This window comes from Phalacrocorax aristotelis, chromosome 1 (assembly GCF_949628215.1).
Source record: "Phalacrocorax aristotelis chromosome 1, bGulAri2.1, whole genome shotgun sequence".
NCBI classification, from domain to species: Eukaryota; Metazoa; Chordata; class Aves; order Suliformes; family Phalacrocoracidae; genus Phalacrocorax; species Phalacrocorax aristotelis.
Genome location: NC_134276.1, coordinates 196,417,190 through 196,435,887, shown reverse-complemented (window position 1 = coordinate 196,435,887; position 18,698 = coordinate 196,417,190). Strand labels below are relative to the sequence as shown.

The following is an 18,698-nucleotide window of genomic DNA, read 5'->3' as shown; positions in this document are numbered from 1 at the left end:
AATATATAATTTGTATATTATATACTAAAAAACACTTTTGCAGTGTTGCAGCAACTTTTATTTTATTTAATTGAGTGCTTTACAATCTCTGATCTTCTTCTGTATTTCCCAGCTTGTAAAGTTAGACTTTTAAAATTTATTCAAAGATTAAATTCTCGCATAACAGACCTACTCCTATAAAGACTTATGTCTCTTTTAGGGAGGAAACCTTGGCCACAAGGTCTAAATGTACTTACATATCAGGACACAAAAGCCCCCATTCAAATTTACTGCTGTTTTGTGAAGATGTATAGGCCAGTCATGATTCAAGCACAGGATAAAAGACACGCTTGATTTTGTAATTAACTGAAGAACCTAGTCTTTCAGATTGCTAGAGAAGATAGGTGACAAAAACAATTCTAAAAATTAATAGTGATCTATTAAAAGACATGAATTGGATAAACTGGGGACTGGAAGCAGTCTGGGGCTACTATGTCTACACTGAAGAGAATAAACTATATTCCTAAAATAAGCAGTGTTGAGTACTACATAATTCTACTTCATAATAAATAATTGGCTTTTTTATAACAAATTCATTCTGCACAGTTAAATAGGTGCATTTTTTCTAGGTCTGGGCACGCTGCATAATTATTTCTGAAGTACAAATACTATCCACTCCAACAGGCTTTGGAAGATTCCCAGTACCCATAAGAAACTGCTATCAGAACTGGTCAGATTCAGTATTTCAGTTCAATGATTTAGAAGGAGGCTTGAGGTGACAAATGTGCAAAATAAGATGGACTCTTCTGAGAGCATTTCCAAGGAAGTGGCAACATCTACACCTCAGGACAGATACTTTCCCCACAGTGGGTGCTACTGCCCTGATCTCCAAGAGTGCATGCCAGCAAAGCCCAGTTTCCATACTGGGAAGAGGTGTGGGTGTGCACTGTCCTCCTGCTCATCCTTCAACAGAAGCCCCGATGGGTAGGACAAAGAGAGTCACGGTGTGTGCCAATACTTGCCCCACTCCAGAGAAGCAGCTATCAGGTCATACAAGAAATGCCGTAAAGTGCAAGTGTCTTGCAGCGTAACGATAGAAACAGCTAATAGCTGAACTACAGGAGGCTGAATTAGGAACTGTCTCCCTTTAATGACTTTTTTTCCTCACTACTTAAATTAAGAGCAAAAATCAAGCAGAACTGATATATTCCTGCTATGAAATACACTGTAGTCTACATGCATTGATATTACTGCTAGTTAGTGCAGAAGGAATCACTTTCAAAGAAATAAAATGTTCTTGATCGTGGTGAGCAGTATGTGATTCCTCTCGTGCTCCTCTGAAGTGATTAGCTGCAACTTATCATAAAAACAGTTCTCCATTACAGCTCTTATCTGACTAACCATGACATGTTTTTTTCCTGAAAAGTATTTTTAGTGAGTGACTGCATAAAAATATACCAGTGTTCATTGCAACATAGACATCACACAGGAAAAGGCTGACTACTGCCACCACGCACATGCGCTTGGCGTGCACGCACAGCTGTGGCGTGGTCTGCTCTGTCAATGCCAAACCCACAGAAGCAGTTTCAGTTCTTACACTGCCCTTCACCCAGCTGGAGGGACCAAAGTCACCAACCACTCCGACAATGCCATGAATACAGTAACCTGTGGCACTGACTTCCTCACCAGAAATCCTCCCCTACATCTTGGGGTCAACCCTCATTTCTCCCCTGTTAACACCGGGTACCAGCTTCCCAAAAAGTCCTATCTGGCCTGGATGTCTTCAGCTGGGACATCCTGGGCAACACTTCTAGCTTCAAGTGCAGCCATGTCTTGTGCTTGGCTCTAGAATGATCTCAGAAATTGATCATCGCCTCTGCCATCCGTATGAAACGCACATTTACGTCAGTCGAGGACATACAAATAGAAGGTGATTTGATTCTCACTATTCAGGGCTTTATTTCATAAATATTTAATTATTCTTGTGGCGTCTGAAGTCAGACAAATGGGAAAATACTTACAAGGAGAAGTCTCTTGCAATTTTTTTCAATATTGTTACCGCTGCCCATCTGATCCTCCTCCCTTCCATTTTCCAGCGTTCCCCTATTTCTCCACGACTCCTCAGAACCTGTGGGCTGAAAGCCTGGCCCATCACTGAAGCCAGGCAGCATGTCTACATCTGTCACACCTGTTGTCTTCTGTAGTGTATTTCTAATACATCTAACTGTGTTTTCAAATAAATATATCCTACCTTCAATTCACAGTCTTCGTTTACTGCCAAGTTTCCAGGCTTTAGATCCTGTAATCAGATTTGAAATGGATGTTAGTTATTTATTTTACAGCAAGCACAATAAAGCACTTTCTTTCTTTCTTTCATTTAGGTTTAATGGTTTTCATACAACTACTTTGAACAGCAACAGGTAAAACGATGTCATAAATCTAAATTAGAAAATTAAATATAACAAATAACAGAAACAAAGACAGAGACTTGAACACATTTGGCTTTTTTCCAGTATGGTTTCCCTCCAGACAAATCAACTTTTTTTTCTGCTAGAAGTCAGGAAAGTACTTGCCAGTGAAGGAACTCACTCATCTTACTGTGAGTGGGGTTTGAACATGAATTTTTTGCATTTAATACTAACACCACAAAACTAAGGATTCACGTATATATTTCTGGACTGCACACATTGCATATCAAAATATAATTTAAAAAGGTTCCATACCCTGATAGATCTAGAAGCAGTATGGAAGGAATCAAACCAGATTTTACATAAAAGCCTATTGTCTCTTCTGTTAGAAAATCAATTTCCTAACAAAGTCAGTTGAATGGAGACTGCAATGTGAAAAAAAATTTCCTTTCAGCCTCTTTAGATCCTGTAGAGACTTCCAATGATCTTTGACATTTGTATTTTGAAGTTTAGCAGCAAATGGAAGTGTACTGGCAATGACTAAGAAGATTTTGCAATGTCAGTGACTCTTAGATGTACACAGTTATAGACAGAAAGAAAAAAAATCAGATTTCCTTCAGTTTTTGCAAACCTTTGTTTGTCACTTTAGCACAAGACATTTAGAGGAATCTTCTCCCTGAACTTTTTAACAGGCATCCAGCTGTTTTATACAAATATATTTTAAGATCAGAGGGGCCTTGGAGAGAAATAAATAGGTGCAAAAAACTGTAATGAAACTCAGACACTCCAGAGTCATCAAGAGGGAGCTTAGAAAAAGTCTGAGCAAGTATAAATTTAGACCAGGATCACAGCAGTTGCAGAAATAAAAATATCAATTTATTACATTATTTTGGCAGTTTGCGTAGTTTCCACATCCAGCTTAAAGCTACTACACAATGTGCACTTTCTGCGGTACTCCTTATATTTTATTATAAACGGTGAGTTTCTACTGTTCTGATGCAGTTTTGGGGGAAGTTACGCTGCTTGGTACCATGAAGGCATCATTCAAAACTCCTTCTTCACACTGCAAAAGTGATTTTAAGTGGACTTTAGACACAGCAGGGATTCAAAAAAAATCAGATGCTTAATTCCTCTCAGAAAAAATTGAGGTTTCCAAGGCTCTAAAATTTTGGACTATTTTTTCAGTCTCTATGTTTTCATTCCCCCTGCCCTCAACTTTCAATATTAACATGATGCTTTAACAACATTTAAATATTGTTTTTTAAAAGTTTTATCTGAATTTAAAAAAAAAGCTAGAAAAAAACCCTTATCCATCTGAGTTTAAACACTATTTTCTCTTGTGGCAATTTACAACTCAACTTCACAAAGTAATTTAAGAAATCCAAATCCAAGCTGCATTCAGTGCAGCTTTAGTGCCCAACTTACACTGATGCAGCCATACCACCTTTTGTTCCTACTGAGCAAGAAACCAAAGGCATCATCAAACACCATGAATAGAGACACTATAAACAGAAGTTGAGGCATATTCATGAGCATGCTTATACACAAACACCACTCACATTATCAGAATATAAACATCTTTTCTATCGTTTCCACTTACCCTGTGAATTATGCCTGATGAGTGAATATACTGTAAAAAGAGAAAGCATTTTTTAGTTAATGAGATCCTGACTTTAAGAAGTTGCCTGGGACAGGGGAGAAAGTACTTTTTCATGGTGGTAAAGTAATCTGAAATCAGAAAATGCTTGTTTATTGCACAGAGGATCTTTTTAGCTATGTTTTTAATGTTCAGATAATTAAACTAGCATTTTGCCCTTCCCCTCCCTCAGTAATGAGAAACCAATAAATCAGTTTGAGTACTGCAACAGATCACACGTTTTTTTCTAACTCTTTCCATACATAAAATCCTGTTTCCAGTTAATTTTTGGCATTGCTATATAGATATATATGTATCAGAATAAATCCTGCTATTTTATACATCAGAAATGGTCTCTTGCAACAGGCATCTTCCAGGTGCTATCATCGTTTAGATTTGTATGCTCCAGCAGTACTGAGTTTTTAGAAATCATTTATGACCAGGACGAAGGCCAGTCAAGGTCTTAGCTGAGAAGCCTTGCTACACACCTCAATTCTTCCTCAATGAAACATTGAGAAGTCATGTTACAAGACACTCTCTTTTACCCGAACATTTTTGTCACCCTTCCACTGACCTGTTTAAGGACTCTCAAAAGTCAAACCAACAAACTGGACACCTTGGACTAGCTCTTTTGGGAAGACACCTGACCAAACACAGATATCTGTCACCAAATGCTCCCTGCAGAGGTCGCAGTTCCTCTCACCAGCTGAATGATGCCCTAGAAGAGACTATTTTTGTCACAGATGACAAAGGGAGCCTCTAGCAATTAGTTCATATGTAGGCATCTCTTTTGCAGGGACTGAAATGGAGAAAGTTGTCCTGAACTGAACATGCTTTCCAAGAGTGGCCTGGGATGTGCTACTGCTGTTCACATCAGGTGTGGGGAACTGATCTGAAAACCCCACAGACCATACTACTGATGGCAGCTCATACTACTGATGCTAAGCAACACAAGAACAATAAAGGCTTTTTAAGAAGTCCCCAGAAAAGATGGATGAGAGGCGAACCCCACCAGCTTCACCTAGAGAGTTTTTATTTTATTCCACCCTGAAGAATGGGGTGATAACTGGGAAAAGAGTTACTGGAAAACAGCAGTCAGAGCCAGGAAGGACCAACCAGGGACACTCAGGGTGGTCTCAGGGCGGTGCACTGAGCACTGAACTTTTTGCAGGGTAACTGCCAACCAGCCATAGCCCCAGTATCTGCTGCCTTCCTCCCCAGCAGCCATGAAGACAAGCAATTAGCCTTGTAAATACAACAATCCCTCTGCAAAGGGATCCTCACAGTCCACTTGATGAGGGGACCAGAGTAAAGAAAGGAAAGCTACAGATCAAAGCCAACTACTTCAAAGCCAACTACATCCAACGTGCATTTCATACTTAGGTTTCTGAACTTAAACAAAACCTATAAAATCTGAGTATCACAGGACCCGGATTTAAGGCACCAAATTTCTAAAGCAGTGACTGAACAAAAATAAGATCTCTGACATTTACTTTTTTTCCTGTATTACACCTGACACAGTGCTCCAGATGTGGTCCCATAGGTTCTGAAAAGAGAGAAAAGAAATCACTTCCCTTAACCCCAGGGCTACAACTTCACCAGTCCAGCTCAGATCATGGTAGGGCTTTAATGCAGCATGGGCATGCTGCTAACTGCCGTGCCCGAGTCCATGCAGGACTCGGCATTTGCGGTAGACCAGTTCCCAGTTCCTGTTGCATGTTACTTGCAGATGAGGCAAGGGTTAACATCACCCATAGGAGCTGCCAAAGCACTTCACAGGATTTCCTGGGGCAGACACAAGTGGCTGAGGGTGCAGGGCTGTTCCCCAGAACGTAGGCTATAAAACCACTACAGCAAAGAACAAACTACACAACACTGTTTCTCTCATGGATGTGCATGAAGTGGATCACGATGGAGGAACCAGATGCAAAAAGAAGTTGTTTGTCATTTGTACACAGACCAGAGAGGATACCTTTTTATTTTAGACTTAGACTCCCAACAAATGAGAAAAAAGCTGATGACTTCTGCCAACAGCCATCTTGATCAAGTATATCACAATGACTACTTGCATTCTAAATGATTTCAGTGTCTTCTTACTGAAGCCTCTTGATTTTCCAGAGCTGATGTTTAAAATATTCTATAGGCTATTTTTGCTGGCATGACTGTATTCAGTAGGGAAATAACCAACAGATCCAGGAATTTCTGCACCTAAGAATGTGGCATGTAGAAACATGAATTAAAAGGACTGCACCTTTTTGAGTTTTAGTTAAAGTAAATCTCACCTGTCTGGGGGGAAGAGCATGGTTTTGCTGTCGTTCTCATCCCACTGAAGGTTTTATGAGTGTTCACACCACCAAAATCATGTTAACACTTTGGAGAGAACTCCTATATTTTCTCATCATTCCTCTTAATACAACACTACTGAGATTACATGAAATAGCACTTATTTCTCGTGCTAATGTACACATCAGCCTTTCTGTAAGCCGAAATACTGGTGCTGTGCTGCAGTGTTTCTTTAACAATAGCAGTATTTTTTTAACTGCATTTCATTATCTCCTGGCAGGTAGCAGCACTGGAACTAGGCCAGTCTTCATTCAGAGAGTTTTCCATTTCACTTCAGTAACCTTCTGAAATGGGAGCCTGTTCTTACTGATTCTCCTCATTAAGTTATCCATTTATTGACAGATTTTTCACTCTTAACACGGCAAAAACATCCAGACCAGAGCAGACATATCCTTTACAATGTTATTACCACTTCACCTGAACAATATTTTATTCAAGGACCCGGTTAATGTGAGCAAAGTGCCTTGGAGCACAGGAGCTCTGTGCATTATCCTAAAGACAATTTTTGGTAGCATGCATAAATGCTTGAATGCAAGCTTCAGATTGTGCTAGGAAGCTATCCAACAGTTGTCTAAATTTTAAGCATTCTTGTCTGTGTATGCAATCACTACACAAAATAAAAAGCTAATCAAAAGGGAATTAGAAAAGACTCAGGAGAAAGTATTCTAGGCAGCACACAAAATGAAAATGAGTGAATTGGCAGGGAAGGAAAAAATGAAGAGGAAATGGGTGAGAGGGGGAAGGGGAAAGCAGGGAAGCAGAAAGAACAACATAAACACGAACGAAAGACAGTAAATAGAGATAACAGAAGGAGAGAACTAGAGCAGGTAAATATTACCATGAGTATGGCGAAAGAATCACAGAATCACAGAATCGTAGGGGTTGGAAGGGACCTCTGGAGATCATCTCATCCAACCCCCCTCAGGCACACATAGAGCAGGGGGCACAGGAATGTGTCCAGGTGGGTTCTGAATGTCTCCGGGGAAGGAGACTCCACAGCCTCCCTGGGCAGCCTCTTCCACTGCTCTGGCACCCTCACAGGAAAGAAGTTTTTCCTCATGTTTAGCTGGAACTTCCTGTGTTCCAACATGTGCCCATTGCCCCTTGTCCTGTTGTTGGCCAACACTGAAAAGAGTCCAGTCCCATCATCCTGACACCCGCCCTTCAGACATTTATAAACATTGATGAGATCCCCCCTCAGCCTTCTCTTCTCCAGGCTGAACAAACCCAGGTCTCTCAGCCTTTCCTCATAGGGGAGATGCTCCAGCCCCCTGATCATCTTGGTAGCTCTCCGCTGGACTTGCTCAAGCAGTTCCCTGTCCTTCTTAAACTGGGGGGCCCAAAACTGGACACAATACTCCAAATGTGATCTCACCAGGGCAGAATAGAGGGGGAGGATAACCTCTCTCGATCTGCTGGCCACACTCCTTTTAATGCAGCCCAGAATATTGTTGGCCTTCTTGGCCACAAGGGCACGTTGCTGGCTCATGGTCAACTTGTTGTCCACCAGCACTCCCAGGTCCTTCTCAACAGAGCCGCTTTCCAGCAGTTCAGCCCCCAGCCTGTACTGGTGCATGGGGTTGCTCCTCCCCAGGTGCAGGACCTTTCACTTGCTTGAACAGGTGTTTGTATGGCCCAAGAGTTATCCATCCATTCTCAAACACTGTACAAATAAAGAAACAGGACCGCCACCCACCTCCCCAGACCTCTATGAACAAGAATCCAACTGGCACTCCTGCAGAAGAGGGACCCAAGACTGAAAGTGCTGGAAGCTCCAGCCCCTTCCCACCTACATAAAGACATTTATATTCAGCTTGCCTTCTGCACTCTTTGACAATGCACAGCTTTTCTGTCAAACACAAAAATTATGAAAGCCCTTCCAAGTTGGAAGCTCATATTTAAATAAAATTTAATGCCAGACAAAGGCCCAACTAGGAAACAGACAAAGGAGAGACACATCATTGTTTTTAAGCAGTGTCAAATCACATTGTTTTTTCCTACCTCAGATGAAGTTAAATTCTGATAAATTACAAGGGTCACCCAAGAAAGGAAATGAATATTTCATTCCCTGTAGAAAGAAGATAGTAAACCAGCAAGAACAGAAACTAACTGACAAACAAGGACTGTATAGACATACAGTGCAAAGTCAAATCTTCCAAAACTCTGTATGAATTTTATATTGATTTCAATTTATAGATAGTCTTAAAATCAAGCCTATTGAGAGTTTTGGTATACATCTAATCCAGAACCAGTCTACAGGTAGAACATAGAAACGAACCCTGCAAGGAACTGACTTGGGGGCTTAGCAAAAATCTCCCTTATCCCTTCATGATACATCACTCACGCAGAGTTTTTTCTACATGCATGTAATTATCACATGTAAACAGGCTGTTACAATAGAAGCATGCAATGTGACAAAAATGACGAACAGCTTCTTGCCTTTGAATAGACATAAATACAGATACCATAAAGTGCTTATGTACTACTTGCTTTACACAAAGGACAAACACATGTTGCAGGTAACATTTTTTAACACACAAAAAAAAAACCCAAAACAGAGCCGATCAAAGTTAAAAGGTATTAAAAAAAAAAAAGAAAAAGAAAAAAGCATTATAAAAATTAAAGGCTAAGCTTGGGAAGTTGAAAGACTTTTACAACACAGATCTACAGTGTGGCATATTCCTCCTTCCCAGGTGCTGCAAGTATTTTTCCCTTATAATGCCTCAGCTGAGCACTGGCTAGATGTATGCCTTCTTCCCCCTACCCTGCCAAAATAAAATCAATCTAAGTAAACACAGATGGGCTGTCTTTAATCCAGATATAGTAGACCTTACAAAGCAAAAGATTTGCATGCAAAACTTGGCAAACCCTTTCTTAAACAGCTAACTTACTGATATCTGTAAAAGAAGAAACAAATTACTGACCCATTTTCTTTTTTCTCTACGTGCTAGCAATACTGCTGTCAGCTTAACCCACTTCCTAGCAGGACAGTGCTGCAAGAATGTCCCTGAAGCACTGGGCCACTCCTATTTCTTAAAGATATTTCCAACTAGGTGTATTATTGCAGCTGGATTCATTCGTTCAAGAAGAATCCAAAATTTAATGGAACAGACACAGTAAAGACTGTTCGCAAACATTAGCCGCGCAATAGGAAATGACAAAACATCAGAGTCTAGTTGCTGAATAGTGTCTTATTTCCTGCTGGTAATTTTGAAGTAAGTACAGTTGTGCTCTTCAAAAACACAGGGGAAGAGACAAAATATTCAGGTGAACCACTTTTTATAGAAAATCTTACACAGTTAGAGACCAGAGATACCAATTTATTAAGACTATGTCAGCATCCCGGCTGGTGGCCTTGTAACTGGAATGAGAACTGCTCTCGTTTCTCCAAAATCCTGGGAATAGCAGCTTATGTCAGTAACTTCCTGCTCTTTTCCTCTGTGGTGGGTTGACCTTGGCTGGCCATCACGTGCCCACCAAGCTGCGCTCTCACTCCCTCTCCTCAGCAGGACAGGGGAGAAGAAAATACAATGGAAAAGCTCGTGGGTTGAGACGAGGACAGGGAAATCACTCACCAATTACCATCATGGGCAAAACAGACTTGCTTAGGGGAAGATTAATTTAATTTATTGCCAATTAATAACAGAATAGGACAGTTAGAAACAAAAAACCAAAACTAAAACCACCTTCCCCCCACCCCTCCCTTCCCCCCAGGCTCAACTTCAATCCAGACTCTTCTACCCCCTCCCACTGAGCAGTGTGGAGGGGTGGGGAAAGGGGACTGTGGTCAGTTCATTACGCATTATCTCTGCTGTTCTTTCCTCCTCACACTCTTCCCCTGCTCCAGTGTGGGATATCTCCCACAGGAGACTGTCCTTCATGAACTGTTCCAGCATGGGTCCCTTCCATGGGGTGCAGTCCTTCAGAAGCAGACTGCTCCAGTGTGGGTCCCCTGTGGACCACAGGTCTTGCCACAAAACCTGCCAGGAGCCTGCTCCAGCACGGGCTCTCCACAGGGTCACAGCCTCCTTCAGGCACATCCACCTGCTCAGTGTGGGGTCCTTCCTGGCTGCAGGTGGGTATCTGCTCCACCATTAACCTCCATGGGCTGCAGGGGACAGCCTGCCTCACCGTGTTCTTTACCACAGGCTACAGGGGAATCTCTGCTCCGGTGGCTGGAGCACCTCCTCCCCCTCCTTCTTCACTGACCTTGGTGTCTGCAGGGTTGTTTCTCTCACATATTCACGCTCTTCCCTCCTGGATGCTGTGCAGCATTTTTTACCCCTCCTTTAATCTGTTACCACAGAGGTGCCACGAACCTTGCTGATGGGCTCAGGTTTTGCCAGCAGGGGGTCTGTCTTGGAGCCATCTGGAGCTGTTTGTGTCCAATGTGAGGGCAGCTCCTTGTGTCTTCTCACAGAAGCCACACCTTCAGCCCCCCACTACCTTGCCACACAAACCCAACACATCCTCTTTAATTCCTGCTCTGTTTTCTTCAGATGTATATCAACCACGAAGAGCTGCTCCGCTTGCCTTCCACATTTACTGATCCAACAGACCTTCAGTGTCAGCCTTTGGGACCCACAAACTTCACTCTGTTGGCCTCTGTGAGATAATCTAGGCCACTAGGACCAAAATAAGTTTCTAAGCCATTTCACTGGAATGAACTTTCCGCTACACTCAACTCAAGTTAATTTTTTACCGTTCATACACTGCTTGCCTGTAAAATTAGCCCAAATGATGTTTTTAATCTCTGGTGAATAGCATGCCTCTCCTGGAAACCTGTTTCCCAGACAGCTACCTGCAACTAAACAGACCACTCCACCTATATGGTCCTTGAGAAAATACATATTAGGACATGGCTTGTAATTAGGGAACTGACTACCAAAGTGAAATTATAACTCCACATTCAAAGCCCAGATCAGAGGTGAGTTCCCTCTAGTTTAAATAAAGTTAATTTCCCCAAACCTAGCTTTAGTTTCTGCATTTGTAAAATGTACAGCATTTAAACGCACAACTGTAGAATAAAAAGGATCATTACTTAACATATGTAAAAGGCCGTGCAAGTGAAAATCTACTAAATGAAAAACACAAAATCTGAGGTAGGGTCAAAGAGAAATTAACAATGCAGGACTCAACGACAAAGTATATTTGCTAAGCTTTGTGATGGTAGTAAACCAATTTACTTGCCCTTCTGTATTTGTCAAGTATTGAGAGACAAAGCAATCTTGGGTACGCTCTTCCTGATGTTCTTGTCCAGGAACAGCATGCTGTCCAGCTACATAATTTATTTTTAATAGTGTTTGGCAATGCAAATATAGATCTGGAAGAATCAGCACCCTGATGGATGTGCCAGACCTTCCTCTATCAAAACCAGTTCTGTATTTCCACTGCACAAGCACATCCCTGCGCAACACACCTTCCAGCACACTGAGTCCACTTACTTCTGTACGAGTGCAGAAGAAAGTATGCCTGCACGTTGTATGTTACAGGCACAGGACCATAAAACCAAAATTGCACTGTGCAAGCGGCAGCCAAGGAATGACATACAATTCCAGACAGTGCCGTTCCATGGCCTCATTGCAACATGCATCTCCAGAGCAGCAAGGGAATTAAACTGCCATCACTGCAGGAGGGCCTGGCTGACGCCTGCAGAGCTAGGTCAAAGTTTTTCTTCTCTTGCAATTGTGTCACCAAAAGAAAAGAATAATAAATAAGTAATAGCCTTTTTACGATCAACAGTTGTGTACATCCAAAAACCAACACTAATATAAGAATTGCAGTACCAATCTAGACTGAGAAGTATTTTCATATCACACTAATATAGACTGCAGACGGACAGCTTAAAGAGTATCTTCTTTTTGTGTTGTAAGACATGAACTTTAATAATCACAAGCCATTTTTAAAAAGCCAAATAGAGGAAAAAACCAGTAGCAATAATAAACAGTATTTAGCAGAAAGGTGAGGAAGAAAAACATTCAAAGTATATGACAGCTAATGTGTTTAGAATCATCTTTGTGAGACTCAGTAAAATCCAGAGGTATGTTGTTTTGCTATAGCTGTTGGCTCTGCAGTCCACAGAAGTATAAGATCCAAGAGATAAAAGAAAGATAAATAGAATCATAGATAGCATCATTTAGGTTGGAAAAGACCTTCAAGACCATTGAATCCTACCACAATCCTAACACTGCTAAGTTGCACCAAACCATGTCCCTAAGCACCACATCTACATGTCTTTTAAATACCTCCAGGGATGGAGACTCAATCACTTCCCTGGGCAGCCTGTTCCAATCCATGATAACCCTTTCAGTGAAGAAATTTTTCCTAATATCCAATCCAAACCTCCCCTGGCACAACCTGAGGCTGTTTCCTCTCATCCTATTACTTGTTACTTGGGAGAAGAGACCAACACCCACCTCACTACAACTCCCTTTCAGGTAGAGAGCAACAAGGTCTCCCCTCAGCCTCCTCCAGACAAACAACCCCAGTTCCCTCAGCTGCTCTTTATAAGACTTGCTCTCTAGACCCTTAACCCTCTTTGTTGCCCTTCTCTGGACACGCTCCAGCAACTCAATGTACTTCTTATAGTGAGGGGCCCAAAGCCGAACACAGTATTCAGCACTGGTGAGACCGCACCACAGGTACAGGGGCACGATCACTGCCCTACTCCTGCTGGTCACACTATCCCTGATACAAGCCACAATGCTGTTGGTCTTCTTGGCCACCTGGGCACACTGCTGGCTCATGTTCAGCCAGCTGTCAACCAACACCCCCAGGTCCTTCTCCACCAGGCAGTTTTCCAGCCACTCTTCCCCAGGCCTGTAGCACTGCATGGGCTTGTTGCAACCAGGACCCAGCACTTGGCCCTGTCGAACCTCATACAATTGGCCTGTCCAGGTCCCTCTGTAGAGCCTTCCTACCCTTAAGCAGATCAACACTCCTGCCCAATTTGATGTCATCTGCAAATATAAACATTATTTCTGAGAAAGAGTGGTGGATTAAATGGTCAGGCATATTAACTGGGCTTATAGTCATAGCTATTCTCTAAAAAAAAAACCCCAAGAATCATGAAGAAGCACAATAACTAACTTAAGGATGGAGTCTGGTTATACTTTTTGTTCAAGTATAAGAAAATTTTAAATTGAATTTATTATTCTTTCCCAGAAGCCATGCTCCAGCTAAGTGGCGACTTACTGGAAGAGCTACAAAATGAAGCTTTCCTACAGTTCAAAACTAGACAAATCTGACTGGTCTCTTCTAGCCTTTTATGAATCCTCTCATATTTTCACAGTGTAAAATGCTGGCACATTACTAAAACAGACACTAGAAGACAAAATCAAGCAAAGGTGACAGGAGGCCTACGTGATGAATGAAGAGTTCCTAGGCAAACTGAAACATAGAAAGGTAGTGTACATGAGGTGGAAGCAGAGTCAGGTCACCCACCAGGAATGTGGGGACACTGTCCAAGTGTGCAGAGATGGAGTTAGGAAAGGCAAAGCCTACCTGGTACTGAACCTGGTGAGGTACATGAAGGGTAACAAGAGCTTCTACGTTGTTGTGGTTTAACCCGGCAGGCAGCTAAAAACCACCCAGCCGTTTGCTTGCTCTCCCCAAGTGGGATGAGGGAGAGAATAAAAAAAAAGAGGAAAAGGTAAAACTTGTGGGTTAAGATAAAGACAATTTAATAGGACAGAAAAGAAAGTGAAAATAATAATATGATAAAAGAATACACAAAACAAATAATGCACAGTGCAACTGCTCACCGCACGCTGACTGATGCCCAGCCAGTTCCCAAGTGGCAGACACCCAGCCAGCTTTTCCCCTAGTTTATATACTGAGCATGACATCATATGGTATGGAATGTCCTTTTGGCCAGTTGGGGTCAGCTGTCTTGGCTCTGCCCCCTCCTCTCCCAGCCTCTTGTGCACTTGGAAGAGCATGGGGAGCTGGAAAAGTCCTTGACTTAGTAAAAGCACTGCTTAACATCAGCATGTTATCAACATTATTCTCACCCTAAATCCAAAACACAGCACTATACCAGCAACTAGAAAGAAAATTAACTCTATCCCAGCTGAAACCAGGACATACATGCACATCAGGAGCAAAAAGAAAACATGGAAACGCAGGCCCACTGCTGATTGGGGCAGAGCATCAGGTGACAAGGGGCATGGAAAAGGCCAAGGTACTCAATGCCTTCTTTCCCTCCATCTTTACTGGTAACATTTGCCAAATTATAGGTCACCAAGACCACTGGGAAAGTCTGGAGCAAGGACGACTTATTCTTGGTGGAGGAAGATCAGATTAGTATTTAAACAAACTGGATAGGCACAAGTCCCAGACCCTGATGGGATGTGCCCATGAATGCTAAGGAAAGTTGGCCAGAGTCATTGTGAGGCCACTCAATAATAAGTGAAAGGTCACGGTGATCAGGAGATGTTTCTTATGATAAGAAGAATGCAAACATTGTTCGTGCCTTCAAAAAGGGCAAGAAAGATGATGATCACAGAATTATAGAATGGTAGGGGTTGGAAGGGACCTCTGGAGATTATCACGTCCAACCCCACTGCTTCAGCAGGCACACCCAGAGCAGGGGGCACAGGAACGCGTCCAGGTGGGTTCTGAATGTCTCCGGGGAAGGAGACTCCACAAACTCCCTGGGCAGCCTCTTCCACAGCTCTGGCACCCTCACAGGAAAGATGTTTTTCCTCATGTTTAGCTGGAACTTCCTGTGTTCCAACATGTGCCCATTGCCCCTTGTCCTGTTGTTGGCCAACACTGAAAAGAGTCCAGTCCCATCATCCTGACACCCGCCCTTCAGACATTTATAAACATTGATGAGATCCCCCCTCAGCCTTCTCTTCTCCAGGCTGAACAAACCCAGGTCTCTCAGCCTTTCCTCATAAGGGAGATGCTCCAGCCCCCTGATCATCTTGGTAGCTCTCTGCTGGACTTGCTTGAGCAGTTCCCTGTCCTTCTTAAACTGGGGGCCCCAAAACAGGACACAGTACTCCAAATGTGGTGTGATTAAGGAACTAAAGGCCGGTCAGCCACACCTCACTCCCTGGGATGGTAATGAGCAAATAATTCTGGAAACCATTTCCAAACTTAACAGGGAAAATGAGGTGACTGACAGTAGTCAACATGGATTTACAAAGGCGAAAATCATGCCTGATTAACCTGTTAGCCTTCTATGATAAGATGACTGGATTCATGGATGATGGGAAGGCAGACGATGTTGTTTACCTTGATTCTAGCAGGGCTTTTGAAACTCTCCCATAACAACCTCATAGATAGAGCAAATATCAGCTTAATGGACAGTGAGGTAGACTGAACTGCCTGGATCAAAGCTGACTGAGTCAGTTGGCTGAACTGCCTGGATCACAGGGTTGTGATTGGTGGTAGGAAATCCAGCTGGAGGCCCATCACTAGCCATGTGCCCCTGAGGTTCAGTACTGAGGCCAGTCCTGTTTAACATCTCCATTAGTGACCTGGATGATGGGACAGAGTGCACCCTCAGCAAGTCAGCAAATGATACAAAGCTGAGAGGAATGTTCAGACGTCAGGTGGTTGTGCTGCCATTTAGCAAGATCTCTACAGGCCGGAGAAACAGGTTGACAGGAACCCACCGAAGTTCAACAAAATCCTGCACCTGAGAAGGAATAATCCCACGTAACATACAGGACGGGAGTTGACCTGTTTAGCAGAAAAGGACCTGGAGGTCCTGATGGACAAGTTGAATATGAGCAATGGGCCCTTGCAGCAAAGACGACCAAAAGCCTCCTGCTTTAGGCAGAGGATTGCTAGCAACTTGAGGGAGGTGATCCTTCCCCTGTTCTCTGCTCTGGTGAGACACACCTGGAATGCTATGTCCAGTGCTGGGCCTCCCAGTTAAAGAGGGACACTGAAGCAAATCAAGTGAAGCTCCATGAAGATGATTATGGGACTGGAGCATCTGATATGAGGAGAAACTGAGACAGCCAGGATTGTTTAGCTGGGAAAATGCCCACAGTGCATCCTATCAATGTGCATAAATACTTGATTGAGGCAGTAAAAAAGACAGAACCAGATACTTCTAAGTAGTGCCCACTGACAGGCCGAGAGGCAATGGGGAAAACCTGAAACACAGGAATTTCCATTTAAACGTAAGAAAAACTTACTTTGCTGTAAGGGAGATTGGACCCTGGAACAGGTTGCCCAGAGAGGCTGTGGAGTCTCCATCCTTAGAGATACTCAAAACTCAGCTGCACAAGCTCCTGAGCAGCCTGCTCAGTTTTACTCTGCTCTGTGCAGTGGGGTTGGACTACACAGTCTCCAGAGGTCTCTTCCAATCTCAGGGAGTCTGTTAAAAGGCATTTAAAAAGTTATTTTCTTTCATAGAACACCCTTCTGACATCTTTCACACCTGTTTAACTCAGATGCCTACTAGTTTGGGCTTGTAAGTGATTTACCTGTGCTCCCCTCAGCCACCTCCCACTCACATTTGTCACTAAAAATCCACAGTCCTTCCTCTTTATCAAAGCTGTCCCAGACTTGGAGACTTCTGAGCCTCTCTAACTTTACATGCATGTTATGCAAAGGACACATACTTCTCAATTTCACAGAAACCGTTCAGATGCCTAGCGAAGAAAGGTATTTCAATATAGAAACAATCCCAATGACTTACCTATTTAAATTTAGCAATGTACTTTAGCACTTTGCAGAACTGGACTTCTAATACCCCAGAGATGAAACTAGCACTTGCTGTGGTCCTTGAACACTTCCCAAAACCAGTGTGAGCACTAGGAGTCCACGCGGCCCAGAGTCCCTCTCAGGGTCAGACTTTCACCCCAAAATACCACACCTATAAGTTGATAGATATGTATGATACCTATATATCTTACCTATATGTATATACCATACCTATACATGTACCATACATATAGGTATGGTATAAATATACGCACACCCCAATCACATATATACGTATGTAACACACATACACATATATATATGCTCTTCGAAGAGCACAGAAAGATACACTTAGAGCAGGTTAGGTACACAGTGCCTTACCAACAGTGCATCAGACAAGTATTGGTAATCCATGGAAAAATTTTCAAATTACAGAAATTTGAAGCTGATGACAGAGCTGAGGGCTCAATTCAAGGGGAGTCTTCCCTCTGAAATCAACAGTGGTTTCATTCTCAGTCTATGCTCTCCAACTAGCCACAGTAAGAGGTGCGGCAAAGCAGCACCACAATCAACTACTGAGGAAGCAGGCAACTAAAAACCACAGCAGAGATGTTCTGGTGTACTCAAGTAAGGAAACCAAGGTCATCCTGGATCAATGTACTACAGAGATCTTGAATGACTATCTTTTCTTTTCGCTTGAAAAAAGCCACAGACAAAACCATCATACAAAAAAATGCCAGGTAACATCTATCATGACAAAACAACAACTATGCAGAATGTTATTACTTTTACTATACAAGGTGAGATAAATTTTATCCTGCTATCAAATGGTAAGTACTTACAGCTCTCCATAATGTTTTATTAGGAAAAAAGAATGTGAAAGCAAAATAGTAGTAGAAGTGGCAAACCTTTAAGCCCTTTAACATCTGATATACCAGGAACTGGATCCGGTCTTCAGTTAGTTTTTCATGCTTCATTATCTTACTCAAGTCTGTTCCCATAAACGGCATGACAAGGTAGCTTATCAAAAAACAAAGACAGAATAAATTAATTTGTCAAATAAACTGAAACAAAATTTTATGTTATAGTTCAGTGACAATATTAAATTATGGATCATTCAATTTACCAAACAATTCCATGATCATCCCCCTGCCCTCCAAGTTTCTCTGGTTTTACCTATTTTGATCGTCATAAAGAGGTATTGCCCAACCCCAACGCTGATTAGGAAAGTTGCTAGTTATCAGAAGAGTGCAGATTCTGAACTGGTTAGAAAGGATCTAATCAAGAGCCATGTGATATTTTAAAGACAGCTACACAGAAAATGAAGACATTCGCGCAATGCTGTGTATCTCACAATCACGACCATAGCGTTGAACTAGCAGCAACCAAACTGCCTAGATGGGTTGTTCAAATACACAAGGTCAGATGTACAGAAATAGAGTTGATCAAATTAGGAGGCAACAATAACTTCCATTAATTTTCATCTGGGATCATAAACTGGGATCTTCAGTACTTACTACTGGTAAGGGACACCAGCAACAGAAAGCTTGAGAATGCCAAGCTGGCAATTCAAGGCTAATCTTCACTTAAGATCCAAAACTGTTCTTCACATTGCTTGTAGTAAACTCATCCTTCAGAGTCTATCGTTAAAGTCAGGTCTGAAC

The 18,698-nt window shown here is 42.3% G+C and overlaps 1 protein-coding gene across 3 annotated transcripts in view; it reads right to left on the bottom strand.

Moving 5' to 3' along the window:
* Positions 1-18,698, bottom strand: part of MAPK12 (mitogen-activated protein kinase 12) — a 45,822-nt gene that overhangs the window by 9,683 nt on the left and 17,441 nt on the right. For 2 of the 3 annotated variants that reach the window (XM_075081237.1, XM_075081239.1), the window contains exons 4-6: positions 17,943-18,054; positions 3,988-4,017; positions 2,231-2,278 (exon numbers count right to left, since the gene is read on the bottom strand). In XM_075081237.1, coding sequence (XP_074937338.1) covers positions 2,231-2,278; positions 3,988-4,017; positions 17,943-18,054 — 190 coding nt within the window. The remainder of the gene's footprint in view (positions 1-2,230; positions 2,279-3,987; positions 4,018-17,942; positions 18,055-18,698) is intronic. The other variant, XM_075081238.1, reaches the window with a different exon arrangement.